Below are 18,527 nucleotides of genomic sequence, written 5' to 3'. Positions count from 1 at the left end.
TTATATTTTCTTAACACTTCTCATTCCTAGAATGTCTTCCATGTTCGCAAGTTAATATTACTTGATATATCGGCATGTCACATTCAATCTCAGGGGTGTGATTTTGGCTTAGCTATCTCAGATGGTTACATCTATCGGCATGTCATCTTAAATATCCGGGTCTATTCATACTTGTAAACTGTCATGAAACATTTAAAATTGTTTAGCTACAACTTAAATATGTTTTTATTGTTAATGTTTATATTTCGTGCACAATGTTTTCATGACTTTAAGTCTTCTCTATCATACACAATTGCATGTTATAATCTTTAATCATGTATATTATGAGCATACTGACCATTAAATTGCATTCAATTTCGATTCATTTAATATTTAAAAAAACTAATTGCAATTTTAAATACCCTGCCATTAATAATAAAAGCATCAATAAAGTATTAGTTTACATACCTATGCACTATGTATCTGAATTGAGGGCAGGTAGGAATTGCTCTCACTTAATAATTGTATTTCCTTAACAGCTGGCCCAAAACCGAATGAAAAAAGGAATATACCCACAATGGGATCTCTAAGCCCAAAACCAACTGGCAAGTGCTTTCTTTATATTATTGGTCACTGTGACATTAGTCATTAGTGAATTTCACTGCATCATTTGCCATGTTCTTATAAAAATCCAGCTGCTCATACTTGGCAGATATTCAATGTGAAATGTTTGCAAATATTTTCAAGGCATTGTTAGCAACTGTTAATTTTGCAATCTGCTGCCGAGCAGTGAAAGTAATAACTTGCGCGAGTTGCAGCGTTGAATATGTATTCTGTCATTTCGCATATATATTTAACCGCAATAAATACATTTCCAAAACTCTTTTCATCATTGGCTCAAGTGCGAAGAGTCAGATATATATTATATGTACATTTTAATTACAGCATGGACTACAAAGCCTGATATTGTAATCACAAAAGATAAATGTGAACACTATTTGGTCTTTCATCGTTTCTTAATATTCGTTTACAGAAATCCGGCTGTAATACATAAAGAGTAAATTTCGTCACAGAATCAAATACAGTACACCTACATTTTACTTGAATTCGACCATACTAATTTTTCCATTAAATTGGCCATATTTAGCAGCAAAATGTGACTGATTATTGCTTTGCAGTCACGTGTGTTGTATCGGATTTTTTTTCAGTTCCAGACAGTGTGTTTGAGCTCAACTATGTTTGGAAAGGCTCTTTTGACTACCAAGGGCGCAAACATCAAGCCACGCTCATAATAAAGGGTTTCAATGCTTCAACCGGCCGAATGAACTGCAGTTTCATGGCTAACCTCATGGAGTTAGCTTTGACAGGTAACCTTTACAACTCACTCACACCTTCGTCTCTTTATTGGTTTGTCTCAATTTCCGCAACACAACATCAAGGCTGTGTTTCTTACTCTGAAAATAGTCATTGCTACTACGGGTTAAACTTATGGTAAATAGTATAGACCCATCATCATTATCACCAGCCACTCTGGTTTCACTGCTGATTAATGGACACTTTCCACTGCCTAATTATTTTATAAAGCTTCATGCAAATTAGATTATGTTGGTCTCTTCAGTTCTCACCTGGTTAAACAAAACAAACTTGATTCATATAATTATGGATTAAAATGTACTCCTAAATGCTCGCAGCAATTTCATCATTGTATTCGAGGTGTGTTATTTGAAATGTAATATTTTAGAATTAAGCATAATTTGTCGCAAACATGCGGCCCACCGTGGCTTTTAATTGGCTGAAAATTGGTGATTAGTTGCCCCCACCTCCAGTCCCCACTGTCCATGCACATCAAGTTCCCACTGAAACGACGACCTTATTAATCTGCCCATTTTACCACGTTCGCCCGAGGTATCTCTCAACCTGTTTCACGAGTGCCTATGACATTTTCGATGTGGTCGAGGACCACCGCGTTTTTGATCCGCATTGTATTTGATGACTTATAGATTAAAATATGACATGGCCAGTGCTTCCTGAAGCTGCCGCTGGTATATTTCTGTTCATACTTCCCCCCCCCCACACACTACATTTTTTGAACCAGATTGATCAACCTTGGAAAAAAATAATTCAGCAAAGGTCCAGGACCACAATATCTATCTCCTGCGATTTCTTCACTGGTCAAAAGGTCAATACTAAAGGGTATAGTTCTTCATAGGCATGTTGTTATTGAGATGGTCACTGGTACAGAGAAGCAAGAATCTACGGACTTTACGTGAAGTTCTTTTTTTTATTATTTGGTTCTTTCGGTTAAGTCACGTCTAAAGATAAAATAATAAATTAAATTAAATAATAGAATACGACGTTTCGATTGCAACACAAGCAATCATCAGGTATAATGAAATAGCGACATAATATCTAACCAGAAAACTATAGACAGACATATTAGCAGACAGATATCACAAGATACATACATAGCGAGAGCAACACAGGTGACAGAGAGGGGTGATCGTCTCTGTGGGGTGGCCTTAAATAGACAGAGGGGGGGCGGAGGCAGAGAGAGGGAGGGGGGTTAGAAAAAATTAGCATATCAATGAGTGGTCCAAAAGAAAACGTGGTGCTGCGAGTACGATGGCACAGCAAGCAAGCCTGAAAATCAGGAGAAAGACACACTAAAATTAAATAACCTAGTAAAATATCGAAATGTAATGTAATACAACACAGAGGGTCGGTCAACACACAATTAACGCATAGCCTGGTTGATTACGTATTTCAAAGATTGCTAAGTTAGAATTTAAGTGTGAACATTCTAAAGAGGACACATGCAGAGAAAACAAGTCGCCAGAGAGAGAGAAAAAAGATAAGCTTAAAACTTCCCCGTAGAAGTGGTTCAATCTTAATTTTAGAACTTTCGTGACTGCAGGAATTATTATTTGGTTCTTTCGGTTAAGTCACGTCTAAAGATAAAATAATAAATTAAATTAAATAATAGAATACGACGTTTCGATTGCAACACAAGCAATCATCATCAGGTATAATGAAATAGCGACATAATATCTAACCAGAAAACTATAGACAGACATATTAGCAGACAGATATCACAAGATACATACATAGCGAGAGCAACACAGGTGACAGAGAGGGGTGATCGTCTCTGTGGGGTGGCCTTAAATAGACAGAGGGGGGGCGGAGGCAGAGAGAGGGAGGGGGGTTAGAAAAAATTAGCATATCAATGATATGCAACCCCTGCTCCTTCTTGCCCGCAATCACATAAAGACTTGCTTATTCACCAAAATAGTAACGTGTAATCAACATTAATATCACTCCTTTTTCAGTGAAATTCAATGATAAGTATCCACAGCAGTTTATAGTTGGTTTGACAAAACACGTTTTTTTTTACGTATAATTTTTCTTCCGTCGTTTTTTGTCGTTGTTGCATAGGTGTTGCTCATGATAATATTTTACAAATCAATGAATAGTAATGCAACGTTGTATACACACAGGTGTTTATAAAGGGGAAGATGCACGGCTGCTCTTGAGAATCCGACAGGTCTACAACTTGGATTACAACTTAATCGCCAGAGTCAATGAAGAGAGCTGGGCTATGGATGGCTTTGTAAGTTCACTGCAAACATTTTACATTCATAAAATGTTGTTATGGTTTAAGTTACAATATAATGAATAGCTCTGATGTAATTTTCGCATGTGCCGTATGTTGTCCGGCACGATGTCTGACATTTCGCAACCAGTTCCTGAAGAGGCTTCGAGCATGTGGAGCGAAACATTGGACATCGTACCAAACAACGTGCATTGCAACCCGAAACACATCGAAGAGTTATATAGCACAACCATGAAAACCTACGTAGTAGTAACATATTGAATGCTTCAAATTTATGTGCATACTATGTTTTGTTGTCGTAAATTTCAAGAGTATATTTTTTCAGCATATGCCGTTTGAACAAAAAATGGCAATTATGACACACGTTTTAATTGCTTGACGCATCCTATTTTATGATGTGCATGTGCAAGGTGTCGGTGGAGCATGATGGATTAACCTACATCTACGAAGGGTTCATTCAAGCGAAGGAATTTGGCTCGTTTGGTTTTCAGAGAGCAGGTAAGCATGCAGTAATCAGTCTGCTGACTAGATAACGTGAAGCGTAGAACCACAGTTATTATAAGCCAAGGGTCACTGTAGTCATCGCGAATCCGTCATGGGTTTCTAGGATACCACCACATATTCTTGGGCACGTATTACAATTGTAAAATAGTTCTCGATTTCCATTAAGGAGGTGAAAGTGGCCGGTTGTATTTGAATGAAAATGCATTCGCTCTGCATTGAGTAACCATTTTTTCGATAATTGTATTGTTCCTTTTCATGAGCCATACAACTCATGTCATGTGCAGTGATTTACTTGTTGTTTTTACAATAGTGTTCTTATAATTCTCTGTATTCGAATGGGATTTGCTAAATTCAATGTATAGCCTATTTCCGCATCCTACTAGCACTTGACACATGAAGCACGTGGACATTTCTATCATGTTTGTGAAGAGGCTAAAACATGTTAGTTTTGCGAAGAATTTTACACATATATATTCATCCTGTAGATTTTCCAAGCATTTTCGAAGAACAACATACGCGTAAAGCAGATGTGCGTGTGCTTTGAGTATGCCAGATTTTGACATGTGTATTCATTGGTTATCTATTTCTTTAATACAAAGCGAACCCTCTAAGTGTGCTTTTTACACCAGACTTCCTTCTTTTTGACGTACTCCACACCTCTGTCCAGAACCAAGGAATACCAATTATCTTCATATGTCTCTAAAGTACGTATGCATTTGTATGTGCCCTTGACATGGCCAGTCGCTTTTTGTATCGCCAACAACAAGAACCTTCCATTGTGTACAGTGGTCCTGGGAGCCATGAATGCACTGAGCCATACGAAGGGATAATGTATTAAATCATAACAAGATAGAAGGCAGAAAGATAACGTGAACTGATGTGACCTGCAATAGGTGTTTTCACATACACACAGCCGAGTGACCGTGACAATGTATGCATTTGGAATGAACTCGACGTTATTTTATTTGTACGTGGTGTAAACTGTGATTCATCTTCTTGGTTCTTTCGGTAAAGTCACGTAGAAGGGATATAATAAAATAATAAAAATAAAACATAATAAAATAATTCTCACGACGTTTCGGCCACAACGCAAGCAGCCGTCCTCAGGACGGCTGCTTGCGTTTTATTATTTCCCTTCTACGTGACTTTACCGAAAGAACCAAGACGATGAATCTCTGCAGTCACGAAAGCTTTAAATCGAAATTTAAACTGTGATTGTTTGAATGATGAAAAAAATTACACATTCATATGGCATGTATGCATGTTGAACTTCTTTGGCACCGTATTTAGCCAATCGTGCTAATCGGAGGTGCGAGGAAAAGACAAAAATCTCGACGGTGTCCCTTGTAGGAAGCAATTGTATGAGTAGGGCCATTCCCTGTAACATTCTTTTGTTTCCTCATAGGCAGTGTTATTGACGAATGTGTTTAAGTTCATGTTACTTTTGCTTGGTGCATCATCGGCAACACAGTATCAGGTTTTGTTTCAATTATAGTTATGTCCAAAATGTACTTTGTAATAGCATGACATGGGCGGTAATTGTGTCTTTTGCGTGTGTGTTTATTGATATATTTAGTCCATGTAATAATCCGTTTGTAAATGGATTTTGGGATCAGCAGGAAATATTCGGGCACGGAACACCTAATGCAAAAGTAAAGTCCTGCATGTAAAAATAAATGCTCTCATAAATAATGATTCTACCTTGACAAGCGAAGTCGTAATTATCGCCTCGGTATAATGTGTGTTGATTATAGAGGAAGCGATGGGAAGCAGAGTCAGTGGAATGATAAGCTATGAAAAAGGTGAGAGTTAGGGTGAGGATTTTAGTGCAGGGGCTGCCAGGATTCGAGCGCTAAGTAGGTAGAGAGGGTGAGTAGGAGGTGAAATAGTGAAAAAGTCACTTGAAACACTCTCATGAATCCAGCTATGATCGCTTGTCAAAATGATTTGATAGGTATTAATATTTACACACAAACTCAACGCAATATGTTGTATTGATTCATATTATGCATATAACCAGATACTGCAATGCTCACGTCGTAACTTTTTCAACGTGAATTGTTCTTATTTGAGATTTTGATGGACCCTAGAACATGTCATTCCACGTGTTATTTGGCTTTTAATCTGAGAAAAGATAATAGGAATGACCTTGGTAAAAGGGATGAAGGGCACGGGCGGGACATAGTTTTGTTACACTTTAATGAAAATAGACATTGCTTTCTAACGCAGGACAATACGTTATTCATAAAATACGTTTTTTATAAAAAGTTAATTTTAACTGAATGTGGATTGTCAATCATAGAGGCAGCAAGTATACAGAGGGACTGCATTAAATAGTTTCCGCACTGCATAAAATCAGTACGACTTATGTCAAATGGGGTTTGCTGCTCGTGCATTCTCATTGATTCTATTTAGCACATATGCAGTGGGACATTCATTTGGAAAAAATACAATTTCAATGAAAATCTTTCGTCCTCATGAAATTTCAGTCAACACAGAGCAATCTTTATAGTTAAATATTACGTGTTCTCCAAACAATAGTACGCAAATAGATTGTGTGCTTTTTAGAGGACGAAACAAGACAACCTTTTGCGGTATCCACACCATTCTTATAGCACGAGGCTATTGCACAGGAAGGTGCTCTGTTTCACATACAAAGATGGTCACTGCATCGCACACTTTTGGATGCGCTTCTGCGGCCGTCTGGAACGTTCTTCCTTCCGACGTTAGGAAGCCACTGGAGCGATGCACTTTTAAAATCTAGATTGAAAACTCGTTTTTTTAAACTGTTTTTAGTTTTTTTGTCCTTCCCCCACACCTCCAATTTGCGTAGTTGGCTACTTACGGTGCGACAGAAGTTCAGCATACATACATACTGCCCATAGACTAACACTAGTCATAGACTCAACACTGCCCATAGACTCAACACTAGCCATAGACTCAACACTGCCCATAGACTCAACACTGCCCATAGACTCAACACTGCCCATAGACTAACACTAGGCATAGACTCAACACTTCCCATAGACTCAACACTAGCCATAGACTCAACACTGCCCATAGACTAACACTAGCCATAGACTCAACACTGCCCATAGACTCAACACTGCCCATAGACTCAACACTAGCCATAAACTCAACACTGCCCATAGACTAACACTAGCCATAGACTCAACACTGCCCATAGACTAACACTAGCCATAGACTTAACACTGCCCATAGACTCAACACTGCCCATAGACTAACACTAGCCATAGACTCAACACTAGCCATAGACTCAACACTGCCCATAGACTAACACTAGCCATAGACTTAACACTGCCCATAGACTCAACACTGCCCATAGACTAACACTAGCCATAGACTCAACACTGCCCATAGACTCAACACTGCACCTCCAGATTGGCACGGTTGGTTGAAAGAAGTTCAACACACACACATACAAGTCTGTAGTACTGTAGTAGTTCCACACTCGTGCAAATGTCGATGGCCTACTCTTTTCGAATGACGTCAAGGGATCTTAAACGTCCACCGTGAAGCAAACGGAGCGTACAGCAAATTCTGTGCTGTCGGGCATCCTTAGGGAATGGAGGATGCTGGTCTATCAAATATGCTGGTTATCTGAGAGCTATACTTACGGTTCACCAAATTTTCTGAGTGCATACAACTTTGCAAGAAAGAAACTCTTTGCTCTTTTACAGAGGGACTCACGGGTCAGTAGAGCAATTTTAAGTTGATTGTAGAGAAGCAGTTGGGCCGTTTAGAGTACAGTATACAGTGGTATAGAGTATTGTATGTAGACACTGCTGCTTGCACCATCACTCGGCAGCGTCCCGAAGCATCCGTAAGCACAAAGATCTATGAGAAGCGCACGTCCAAATGCCAGATGACTGTCGGAATTTTTCCAGGTACGCAAAGGAAGACTTGAATTTCCGTCTGACAGATACCGATTTGATAGAACATTTTGGATGGTAAAGCGCTAGATCACAGAGCTATCGCTGTACTTTATGACTTAATGATTAATGCGCACCACAGCAATAACAAGGGTGGCCTGCCAGAATAGAACCACAACCCTCTGCAACAAGCAGCAAATGTGCTGCCGCTGGGCAATGTTAAGCCATTACATGATATAAAATTGTCAAGGTGAAGTGAATTAAGGTATTGAATTACCCATACTTATATTCAGGGTGATATGTTCTCGCTTCCAGTTAATTATACCTGTTCCTTTCGGCTCATTCCCTACTCCAACTGATTCCATAATCTTATTTGTACATTGTTGCTTATAATGTGATTGTACTGCGCAATGTAAATGTAGCTCTTCAATGTTACTGCCTTGAAATCGCTTGCACTTGTGCTTCTTAATAGCTTCATAATTGAACCTTTTTCCAACACTTCCTGATGTGCGCTTGATCAAAATAATAACTTTAGGATTAGTACATAGAGGTTTACCTTCATTTTATTTTATATATTTACTTTGCGACTCCTTGAGTTACCCGCAAAACTTTTACGGGCAAAGCACTCGGGGCTGTTTTTATCGGAATTTGTGCAAAGAGATAAACTGGCCAAATTGAGCTAGTTTCCAGGAAAACGGTCATTAATACCAGCGCTAATCCAGAAATAATAGGCATTGCCTGGCAAGTTGAGAAATACCACATTACAGCTGTTAGTGCTGGTGTGGGAAATGGGTCTCTAAATTGCGCCCTTTTCTCAGTGGAAATTTGCAGAATAATGTGTTTAATATCCAAAATGACTCAAAGTGAGCACATTGTTGTTAGAGGAAATGCATCTATGTGTGTGTGTATTTTAAGTGGCATGGGAAATAGGATAGACAGATCTCTGGAGGAGGCGGCTTCTTATTTTCAAGGGATTATAGTGAAAGATAACGAGATCTGGTTGATTCTGACTCAAAGTACCTTCAGTGGAATGATGATCCTACTGGGACGGTTTGATTGACCGTTCTGGTGGTCGTATATATCACTCTGTTCCCATGTGAAGAATTGTACACCGTCTTTCATATATTTCCCATCAGATTCCAGTTTGATGGGGCAGAAGCTTCTTTATTTCTCTGCCTGTTCCTGTGAGGACCGAATATGTAAATGTCGGTAACGTTCGATTAGAGTGAAAGTGCAAAACTCATTCAAGCATTGCAGTGCTTCTTTTGGTTTCTTTATATGGCGATGTGGGTTTTGTTCTCATGTATAATGTTACCTGTGTGAACTAGTATCTCAAAATTGGTATTTCAAATAAAAATAACATCCTACATTTCATGCCCGAAAATATGCAAACTAACAGTCCTCAATTTATATTCCCAATGTATATTTTCACCATATTTTTTTTTAAAGCAGTACATTTCTCTATAAATAAGGAGATTTGCATTATTTATCTAAGCTAGAGCATAAAAAAACACATTAACCTGTGGCAAACCTTTTATGTGAACCCATTCATGGTGCAATCTTAAACATAAAATGTGTCAGTTCTACATTTAAATATTGAGCAATGCCAAAGATATGAATGTCATATGAAAACGATATCTAATAGTTTTTGCCTTATTATATAAATGTTTGTGTATATTAAACTTGACTTACCAAATACGCAAAAAATCAACAACACCAGAGCTTGATTCAGTGCCACAAATAAGATCAGTGGCGAGTGATTTTCAAACGAGGCCTGTCCCTTCACTCTCTCCTTCACAGCAATAATACAACAACTGTATTGAGCAGGGTTGTACATTATATTGCGATTAACATGAATGTATCTTTTTTTTACACTTGTGCGTGACATGTATTTTGATTGAATCAAACAGGCATCTGCACGACATTCCCACAAAGTTTTATTCAGCCTTCGAATCACCATGACAGAGTTTTCAACTTATTTACGATTTCAAACAAGCATTTGAAAATGTAATCGAAATCAAATATGTTAAACGCGGTTTTGTTATTTATCGTAAAACATACATTTGTAGTGAATTTTATATATACTTTCGTTACAAATACGGATGGCGTATAGTTCAGATGTTTTTATTTTATTTGACTAGGTCTGCGTTACCTGCAGATCTTTATTAATGTATTACCTGCAACATGAAATGAGTCAGTTTTTTATTTGTACGCTTTGCATTGCAATGTTTTCATATATATAGCTAGTAATCAAGCAAGATTTGGAAGTCATATGATGCATACATTTATCTGTAAAAAAACATTTCCAAGAATTAAAAAAATCAGTATTTATATAATGCGAAAATGCACTGCTTAATTGTATTCCACCATTTAAAAGTAGAAGAGCACTTTGGAAAATATAAGTCACACCAATTAATGTCCGATTAGCATATTGGTATTTTCAGGCATATACTAATACAACGATTCCAAGTATGTTTGATTTGTTTATCCATTAATTAAGCATTGTTTTTTTTTTATAATCCGACAGTGTTTGTGTATTGTGGTAATTAATGTATTAAGCGATTACCTCAGCATGTTATGACTTAATATAATCAACTTTTTAGGTTTGGGATATTAATCTTATCTGGACATAATGGCTCTCAGTCCACTGACAGAAGAATCGTTTTTCACATGTAATTATTTGAGATACATCAGTTAGTAAATACAAATGTAAAAGGTGGGATTGCAGCCCTGCAATGTCTGGCTCATGCCACTGCTGGCAGAAGGGCCTCCACTGGAGGGAGCTCTAGAGGCCCCCTCTGGATGGTATTTGGCCTACTCTTTCGCACTGGACAATCATCTAGGAAGATGTGGGAGTCCCCATACTTTACCGCACCATGCGCGACATGTCAATCAACTAACTGGTATTCCCGCATTATACCACTCGGTGGATAGAGACGTGGGGTGGGGGAGATTTAATAAGCTCGCACCATTTTTTCAGCTACCATATTGGGAGATCAAATAGAACTGGCGACCTCTATATTCCAACTCCAATATAAGAACCATTACACAATGCTAACATCCCACATATAAATAAAAACCATGTGCACAATTGCAAATGTGAAGCTTTGCATATATTCTCTTTAGGTTGATTCAGCCTGACATATAGAACCCAGCTGTCGCAGTCCATTTAATGCAGTAATTGCTTCATGATTTTTTGACGTCCAGTATTGCAACTCATTTTTTATCCCCATTGGATCTCCCTGGATAGGCCATAATGTTGGACACTTTAGCCCCCTAGTGTGCCCTGCGAATTGATGTGATGGTTACGTGACAAGGAACAATTACATTGCTGCCAAAATGTCACATGTTTTTAAAAGTTTAACATTCATCCTGAGAGTTAAAAATGAAACAGTTTTCCCTTTGCATTGATTGTGTTTTTAGCTGCATTTATTGCATTTTAAAATACTACATTGCATAATGAGCAATGTGTTTCATACAGTGTTATAATGCACAGTAGATGTTAAGAAGCCAAAACAAGTTACAATTTTGCTTTGAAAATGCTATTCAGTTGTATTGATAGCAGGAGTTAACATCTTACGCAATTTGTTTGTTTATATTTATCATCAGCTTAAGAATAGATTAATAAATTACTCAATATTTCGTTCCACCTTCAGTGAACACAATAACTTTAAATTTGGACATTTATTTAAAATAACTATAGTACACATTTGCCAAAGCTTGCATAGTAACCGGTTGTGTGTGTGGTAGTTTTATGTTAGCAGCCTAACCTGCACCCCGAAGTACAAGAATATTTAGTTTCAATGTGAAGGTGTGCACCGATGAAGGTTTCATGAAGCTTCACTGGACCATCTCAACCCAACATTTTGTTCTGGTAGAGTCTACTGACAATCTGATACCAGTAGCAAAATAATGGCCCGTCACGATACGTTTATTGCCCCTCCTCCACACGAAGCGTTGTGCCAGTTGTAATCATTTGTTGTGAACTGTAGTCATCTCTGCAGCCTAACCCCAGCAGCTAACAGAGAGAACGATCTGGCTTTGTCTGTGCTGCGTGTCGCAGGCACAATAAACACAAGTCGGGGACTGGAGCCTTCTGGGCAGAAGTTGGGCACCAGCAGCAGCTCAGTCGCCATCGCCATCCTCGTGCCCTTCTTTGCCCTCATCTTCGCTGGCTTTGCCTTCTACCTTTACAAGCAGAGGTGGAGCACTGCTACATACACAAGCAGCAGCCTGTGCATGTTCAGTCAATTCTAATTTATATTGCACGGCCGTCAGTGTTTTGTTTTCAACCAGACGGGAAGAGTGGTATGCTTCTCAAAAAGAGCATCAAGTGGATCTTGATTTGAAGCCTTCGTGACTGCAGGAATCCATACTCTTTGGTTCTTTCGGTAAAGTCACGTAGGTAGAAAAATAAAATAAATCACGACGTTTCGATTGCAACACAAGCGGTTGTCCTCAGGGGGAAAACATTCATCCAGTAGTGGAACTGCTGAACTAGCGAGAGAGCAGCTACATATATCGCCTTGTTGTAGCTGCTCTCTCGCTAGTTCAGCAGTTCCACTGCTGGATGAAAATGTTTCGACCTGAGGACGACTGTTTGCGTTGCGATCGAAACGTCGTGATTTATTTTATTTTATACCTACGTGACATCAAGTGGATGTTTGCATCGCTAAAGAAATTGTATTACTATTATATCGAGTACAGAAGGTGTCATATAAGCAGAGTTGTATATAATCCATCCATAACACTTGTGTAAGGAAGACAAAAGGCAACTTCTGATACAGGCACATTTGCTCCAATGGGTGTGCTTATATCCAACTTTACTGTGATTTGGTCTTTCCCATAGGCAAATAGAACAATTTAACTAGACTCCGTACGGCATGTCTGATAGAGCCGATGTTTAAATTTAGTCATCAATATCAATATCATTATTTCACGTTAAACATTGCTCAGTGACGATTTTGCCCCAAGGTGGTCCCAAGCATCTAACGACAGTGGCTTCGAGCCCAGCAAACACACTGGGAGGGAAAATCTGGTTAAGTGCTAATTGAGGGCATTTTTCCAAATTTATCCATTACATGCAATTGCTTGAATCTATAAAGAGCACAATGGGACCTTTAATATCCACAGAAAATGAACATGTAAGTGCACTTGTTTTGTAGTGTTTCCCAAATACATTATCAGAGGACTGAGTTTGTGTATGAACTATTAAACCCTGAACCAAATGGCACCAACAGGGCCACCCGGAGGGGGAGACACAAAAGATGGGCTTGCATCAGGATTATTGTTGAAGGAATATTGGAGCCCCCGTGTGGCTTTTTCCCCAGGCCCGGAAACTACTAAACCACAACGTTTGTACATGTTGTTCCACCTTGGCTTTGTGGAATGGGGAATAAAAATCTTTCATCTGTTCTGAATTGTAGTTTTCTGAATCAATATACAGTGAGAATTGGTTTTCATTTGCACACAGTTAGCAAAAAATATATGATTTATATTAAATAAGTTTAAAGGTGCATTGCTATTCAGTTTTACAAATATATGTTTGTCTGCATTATAGACATACATTGTAATTGCAGTGACATTTGATTTTGTGTGGTACCTTTACACCCCTACCCTTTGCAATGCAACCTTGCCTTCTGCTTTATTCTTGGTGAATGGGCATTGCTGCTAAAATATCCCCGGCACTACCTTAAATGCATATAATATCTTTATTTATAGACCAAATTTATTACCAAGGGCATATGGGTGACATGTTATTACAGGATACGTCTCAAAATCATTAAATAGATGACACAACATGGATAATAATATGTTACGGTAAAAAATGGCACAAACAAATCACAAAATAACACAAACTCATATCACATGCTATTTTTCAGGAATATACAGATTTCAAGCCATAAGTAACTAACACTACCATGGTTTGTGAGCACATGGTTGTACTATGATTTTTGGACCGCTTTATAACCTTTGTTTTTTTCATACTTTAAAAGTAAAATGTTAGCATTTCACATGTAACATATATATGCAACATATCAAAAAGAAAACATACAACAATTGGATCAAACTCTAAACATGTGTATAGGTTTCACAATGAAATGTTTGTGATGCACATACTTAAATACCTGTGCCATTGTATTACCAAGTATGAGAGTGTTTTTCGCTTTTTGTATTTATCTTCTGGCAGGTCAGTTCCGCAGGTGCGGTACAATGGTTATTCAGGTCATGAAACCAGCAACAGGCAGTCCATGTTTGAAAACCCCATGTACGACACTAACATGAAACCTGCGGAGAGTAAGGCTGTGCGATTTGATACTCGACTCAACACTGAGGTGAGCGTTCATTCCGGTTCCACTTCATGGGCTATATTCCCTCAGAGAGCTCTTAGCCCTGTCCCGTTCCAAGACTTCTGCAAGTTGCAGGGTAGGTCCCGTTCACCTATCAATCTCGGAACACACAAGCGGCTCAGCGTTAATTTGATCTAGAGGCATAGCGCCATTGATTTTAAAGACATTGTACTCGCCACAGAGAACTGTAGTAACATGACCACACTCTATGATAGCTGGCACCAAACTGTGCCACACCCTCCTGCATGGCCTTGTGGGAACCTCGGTACTGATGAAATTATAATTTTTTTACTTCCGGTTTCGTTTTGATGATGCACATGTACGTCATTGGAACGAAATCGGAAGAAAAACTGGTATTTTGAATGGCAAAGGGTTACTTATTCCAATCTCTGTCGTAGTCAGGGTAATGTGTTTGAGCGGGGTTAGCCCATTTTCAAAAACGTTGAGCCCTCTGATTCCATCTTACTTCCAAGTTACTCGTCTTTAGTTCACAAGGGACATTGCTATTTCACGAACTTCCCACGAATTTATAACCTCAGCTGTAAAGTAACCAATGGCATGGCTTAAATTTGTTGTAAATATCGTGTTTGATCATTGCTAGAAAATAATCCTGACAGTTACTGGCAAGAAATGTATGACTGAGCTGTTATATTTAAGTTCAAATGTGTGCCATGATATGATACTGGTAGGAACCTCCTGGTTACACCAGCCCACAGGGGATTATTCTGTCCGTCCGTCGTGCGGGTGGAGAGGGGAGGGGCTGGGTGGGGAGGGTGGGGAGGGGCTGGGTGGGGAGGGGCTGGGTGGGGAGGGTGGGGAGGGGCTGGGTGGGGAGGGTGGGTAGGAGAGGGTGGGGAGGGGCTGGGTGGGGAGGGGCTGGGTGGGGAGGGTGGGGCTATACTCAACCTTTAACCTACTCACGCCGTTTTGTGCCCGCCCTCACAGTCGGGCATATTTGCGGAATGCACCACGCCGCCGTTGACCCTGGCCATTGACCGAGCAACCCAACGTTGCTACCAGCTCCCTCCGCAGGAATGTGTTTAATATAACAGCTCAGTCATACAATTCTTGCCAGTAACTGTCAGGATTTTTTTTCATGTAGTCTAGTCACACGACTCATAATCTACATTATTGTGATACACACCATGTCACCTCTAAATAATTGCTAGTCATTAGCATCAGTATTCTTTTGATACATCCCTACTCTATTATTCCTTACTCTAATTAATTCTCTGGAACTGGATGAAATGTTACATCCACACATAATCATTGTATCTCAGTTCACAAAACTGTGCAATAAGCATTCGTCCACTCTTTTTCAATTAACTCTTCAGTTAAATTGTTTATCTAATTTAAATCAATCATAAACAAGACTAAACATGTTACAAAACACAATGTTGTTACACTTGCGTAACAGTATCGTCAATACTGAATGTTGTTCCTTAAAGAGAGGAGATAATATATATCTAAATATTGTGAATTATTTTTATCCTTAATCTTGTCTCTTCACGTATAATTTTTAATTAACCTCATCTAATGAATGGCATACTGCAATCAGATTCAATAGATTATTTCGTTTTTTTCCCGTATAATCTTCAGGATAATAGATGAACAAATACAATGATTCAAAATAACAATTAACAGTAGTTCCTGACTTGTTTTCCATTACAAAAATATTATCATTAAATGAAATATAGAAGTATCTAAGGCCATTTGACTGTATATGAATACTTCGAGTGATATGTATTCTATGGAATTATTTTAAATGTTTCGCCAATGCCTTTCACATCGTGTTATCGTGACAAAGTACCCTATTCATGTACTTTGTTTAGACTGCAGCTGTCATTGTAAAACAACATCGTTTCATATTTTAATATTCACACTGGTCATGGTGCGCATAGATCTTTAAACTTTTTACCAACACATTTAACGAAACTATGGCGATGTAATTTGTCAGAAACGTAAGGAACAATGTATTTTTTAAACCAATTCATAAGTAAAACATTTAATTTTCACTGTCATATACGTATATCAATCATATGGTCTTCGTGACATACGCTGTGTAATTGATATTGTTGTGTTTACATTACAGCAAATAACATCAACCATGGTATGAAGACATTTAGAACTCACCCGTCATCAGTGGCACCATCACAGTGGAATGTGAAGTGACCTCATATCAAAATTTCAGACGTTTGACTTTCAAGCTTCATTATATCTGGTTTGGTTACATTGACCATAAATCATAGCTTCACTTGTACATATACTTTCCAAAGCTGATATTTCTCCCGCTGCACAGGGGACACAAAAAATTATACAAAATCAATAAAGAAAATATTTATAAAAAAAATATAAAGCAGCAAATAATTTAAAAAGGCATTTACCTACTGTATATCATAATATGAATCAATGACATTTATAACAAGAAAAAAATATTGACATGTAATGTAGTTTTGTATAAAAATGTGATAATTGTAAGTTGCATTTGTAATATATTGTCATTTTAAGAAGCCTATTTGACTGTATTATATAGAACTGTATAATGTAAAAGATGTCTTTTTCTACAGAGTTATATTTTTATGGGAAAATCCATTTGTAAAACATATTGACTATGTTGTATATTTTTTAATAAAATTGTGCAGAGAAAATACATTTGAGGATAAAGTTTACCTTCACGTGTATTTCACCAGTATAATGAAGTAAGAAATGTATTGTGATGTAGATATATACACGTTGCTGCTGTTTTCTTTGAATATAAAGGTATTTTCATTTGCAAGCATGCTTTTAAATAAGGTCATTTTGTGGTTTACTTTTGATGTAATAACACAAGCTGGGCCTGATTATGGAAATCCTCATAATAAATCTTGTTTTATATCGGAAATCAAAGAGAATAGGTGATGTGTTTTTGTTACTGAATTGTTCCAAACAAGTTTGTGAGACAATTAACATTCAGTACACACACAACTCACACACCAATGTTTATATTCTACACAGTGTATTATTATTACGTGGTTTTGTTTACATTTCGGTCTGAGAGTCATTTGTACTGCGAAATAGCATCACGTGAATGTACTATATTTTCCACCAGCATGTCAACTTATGAAGAAAGTTAATCCCTTTTACTTGCGGATGAAACATGTTTCATTTTAATATTGAAGAAAATGTAAATCCTCACCAGATTGGTACATATACCCAGCATTTAAATACGTCTAATATGTCTACTTAAAAGTTATGAAAAATACAAATTGGTTTGGTCTTGATAGGCCTCTTGTGTATTAAAATTGCACACTGCTTCCATAAATATTTCACATTTCCAGCCAACTCTGGACCAGAAAGTTAACACAATTTGAAGAAATGTGCTGAAAAGTTTATTGTTAACAATTTAATTATCTAAATAACTTGCACACCACTGGATATCTGAACTGCATTTGTTTGTTTGGGAACCTAACATCTGCTACGTTGTTTTTTTGCAGCCCTTTAAATTACCATGATAATCAGTGTCCCTATCCCTGAGCCACAAGGGCCCTATGTGTTTGTGACCGCCAGCTGCCACCAGGCCTGGCTACAATATACAATGTCTCTCTGAGGCATTGGTAAGAGCATCCTGGTCTGCCTGCCATGAATCAATGCCATTTTCATGGACACTATAACCCTTTAATTAACCCAATCACGTTGAATTACTGTAAACCAGAATACTACAATTGTCATTACTAGTATTTTTCACACGCAAAAACAAGTCAAGGTGATTTCTTGCTCAATGTAGTATTGTCGCAACACTCATTTTCTGTTTACAACCCTGAGCCAGTGTTTGAACTTCCGTATTCTGATACCACAGGTGAGGCTATCCATAGGACACCCACTATGGATTTCCCCACAAAGTGGTCAGTGTTTTATCGACCCCAGAGGAATGATGGGTTGAGTGAAACCCATCCAGCAGTTAAGCACGCACCCTTCTGATTGCAAGCCAATCGCTCGACTGCTGAGCCACCTGGCCAGTTACTCTATTACCTTGGGGGTGATTTTTTGATCAAAGTAAAAATGATACCTAAAAGAAATCTATAATTTTCACATGTATTTTTTTCAATATAATTTAATCGGTGTTTTCACAATTTGATCATTGGTAAACAATCATAACTTGGTAGCTTTGGCAGCAATCGTATGCACACACACACACAGTTTGTGTGTCTATGA

At 38.1% G+C, this 18,527-nt stretch overlaps 1 protein-coding gene across 3 annotated transcripts in view; it reads left to right on the top strand.

Annotated features, from left to right (window-relative positions):
* CSMD3 (CUB and Sushi multiple domains 3) overlaps nt 1–17,183 on the top strand; it is a 426,461-nt gene extending 409,278 nt beyond the window's left edge. The window contains exons 65-71 of one of the 3 annotated variants that reach the window (XM_078855831.1): nt 519–584; nt 1,188–1,346; nt 3,474–3,586; nt 4,000–4,087; nt 12,050–12,188; nt 14,177–14,321; nt 16,429–17,183. In XM_078855831.1, the coding sequence (XP_078711957.1) occupies nt 519–584; nt 1,188–1,346; nt 3,474–3,586; nt 4,000–4,087; nt 12,050–12,188; nt 14,177–14,321; nt 16,429–16,452 (734 nt within the window). In that variant the 3' untranslated portion in view covers nt 16,453–17,183. Of the gene's footprint in view, nt 1–518; nt 585–1,187; nt 1,347–3,473; nt 3,587–3,999; nt 4,088–12,049; nt 12,189–14,176; nt 15,073–16,428 lie in introns of those variants that run through there. The other 2 variants (XM_078855830.1, XM_078855832.1) reach the window with 2 other exon arrangements.
* The last annotated feature ends 1,344 nt before the right edge of the window (nt 17,184–18,527 follow it).

This window comes from Lampetra fluviatilis, chromosome 4 (assembly GCF_964198595.1).
Source record: "Lampetra fluviatilis chromosome 4, kcLamFluv1.1, whole genome shotgun sequence".
NCBI classification, from domain to species: domain Eukaryota; kingdom Metazoa; phylum Chordata; class Hyperoartia; order Petromyzontiformes; family Petromyzontidae; genus Lampetra; species Lampetra fluviatilis.
This window is presented reverse-complemented; position numbering and strand designations above follow the sequence as displayed.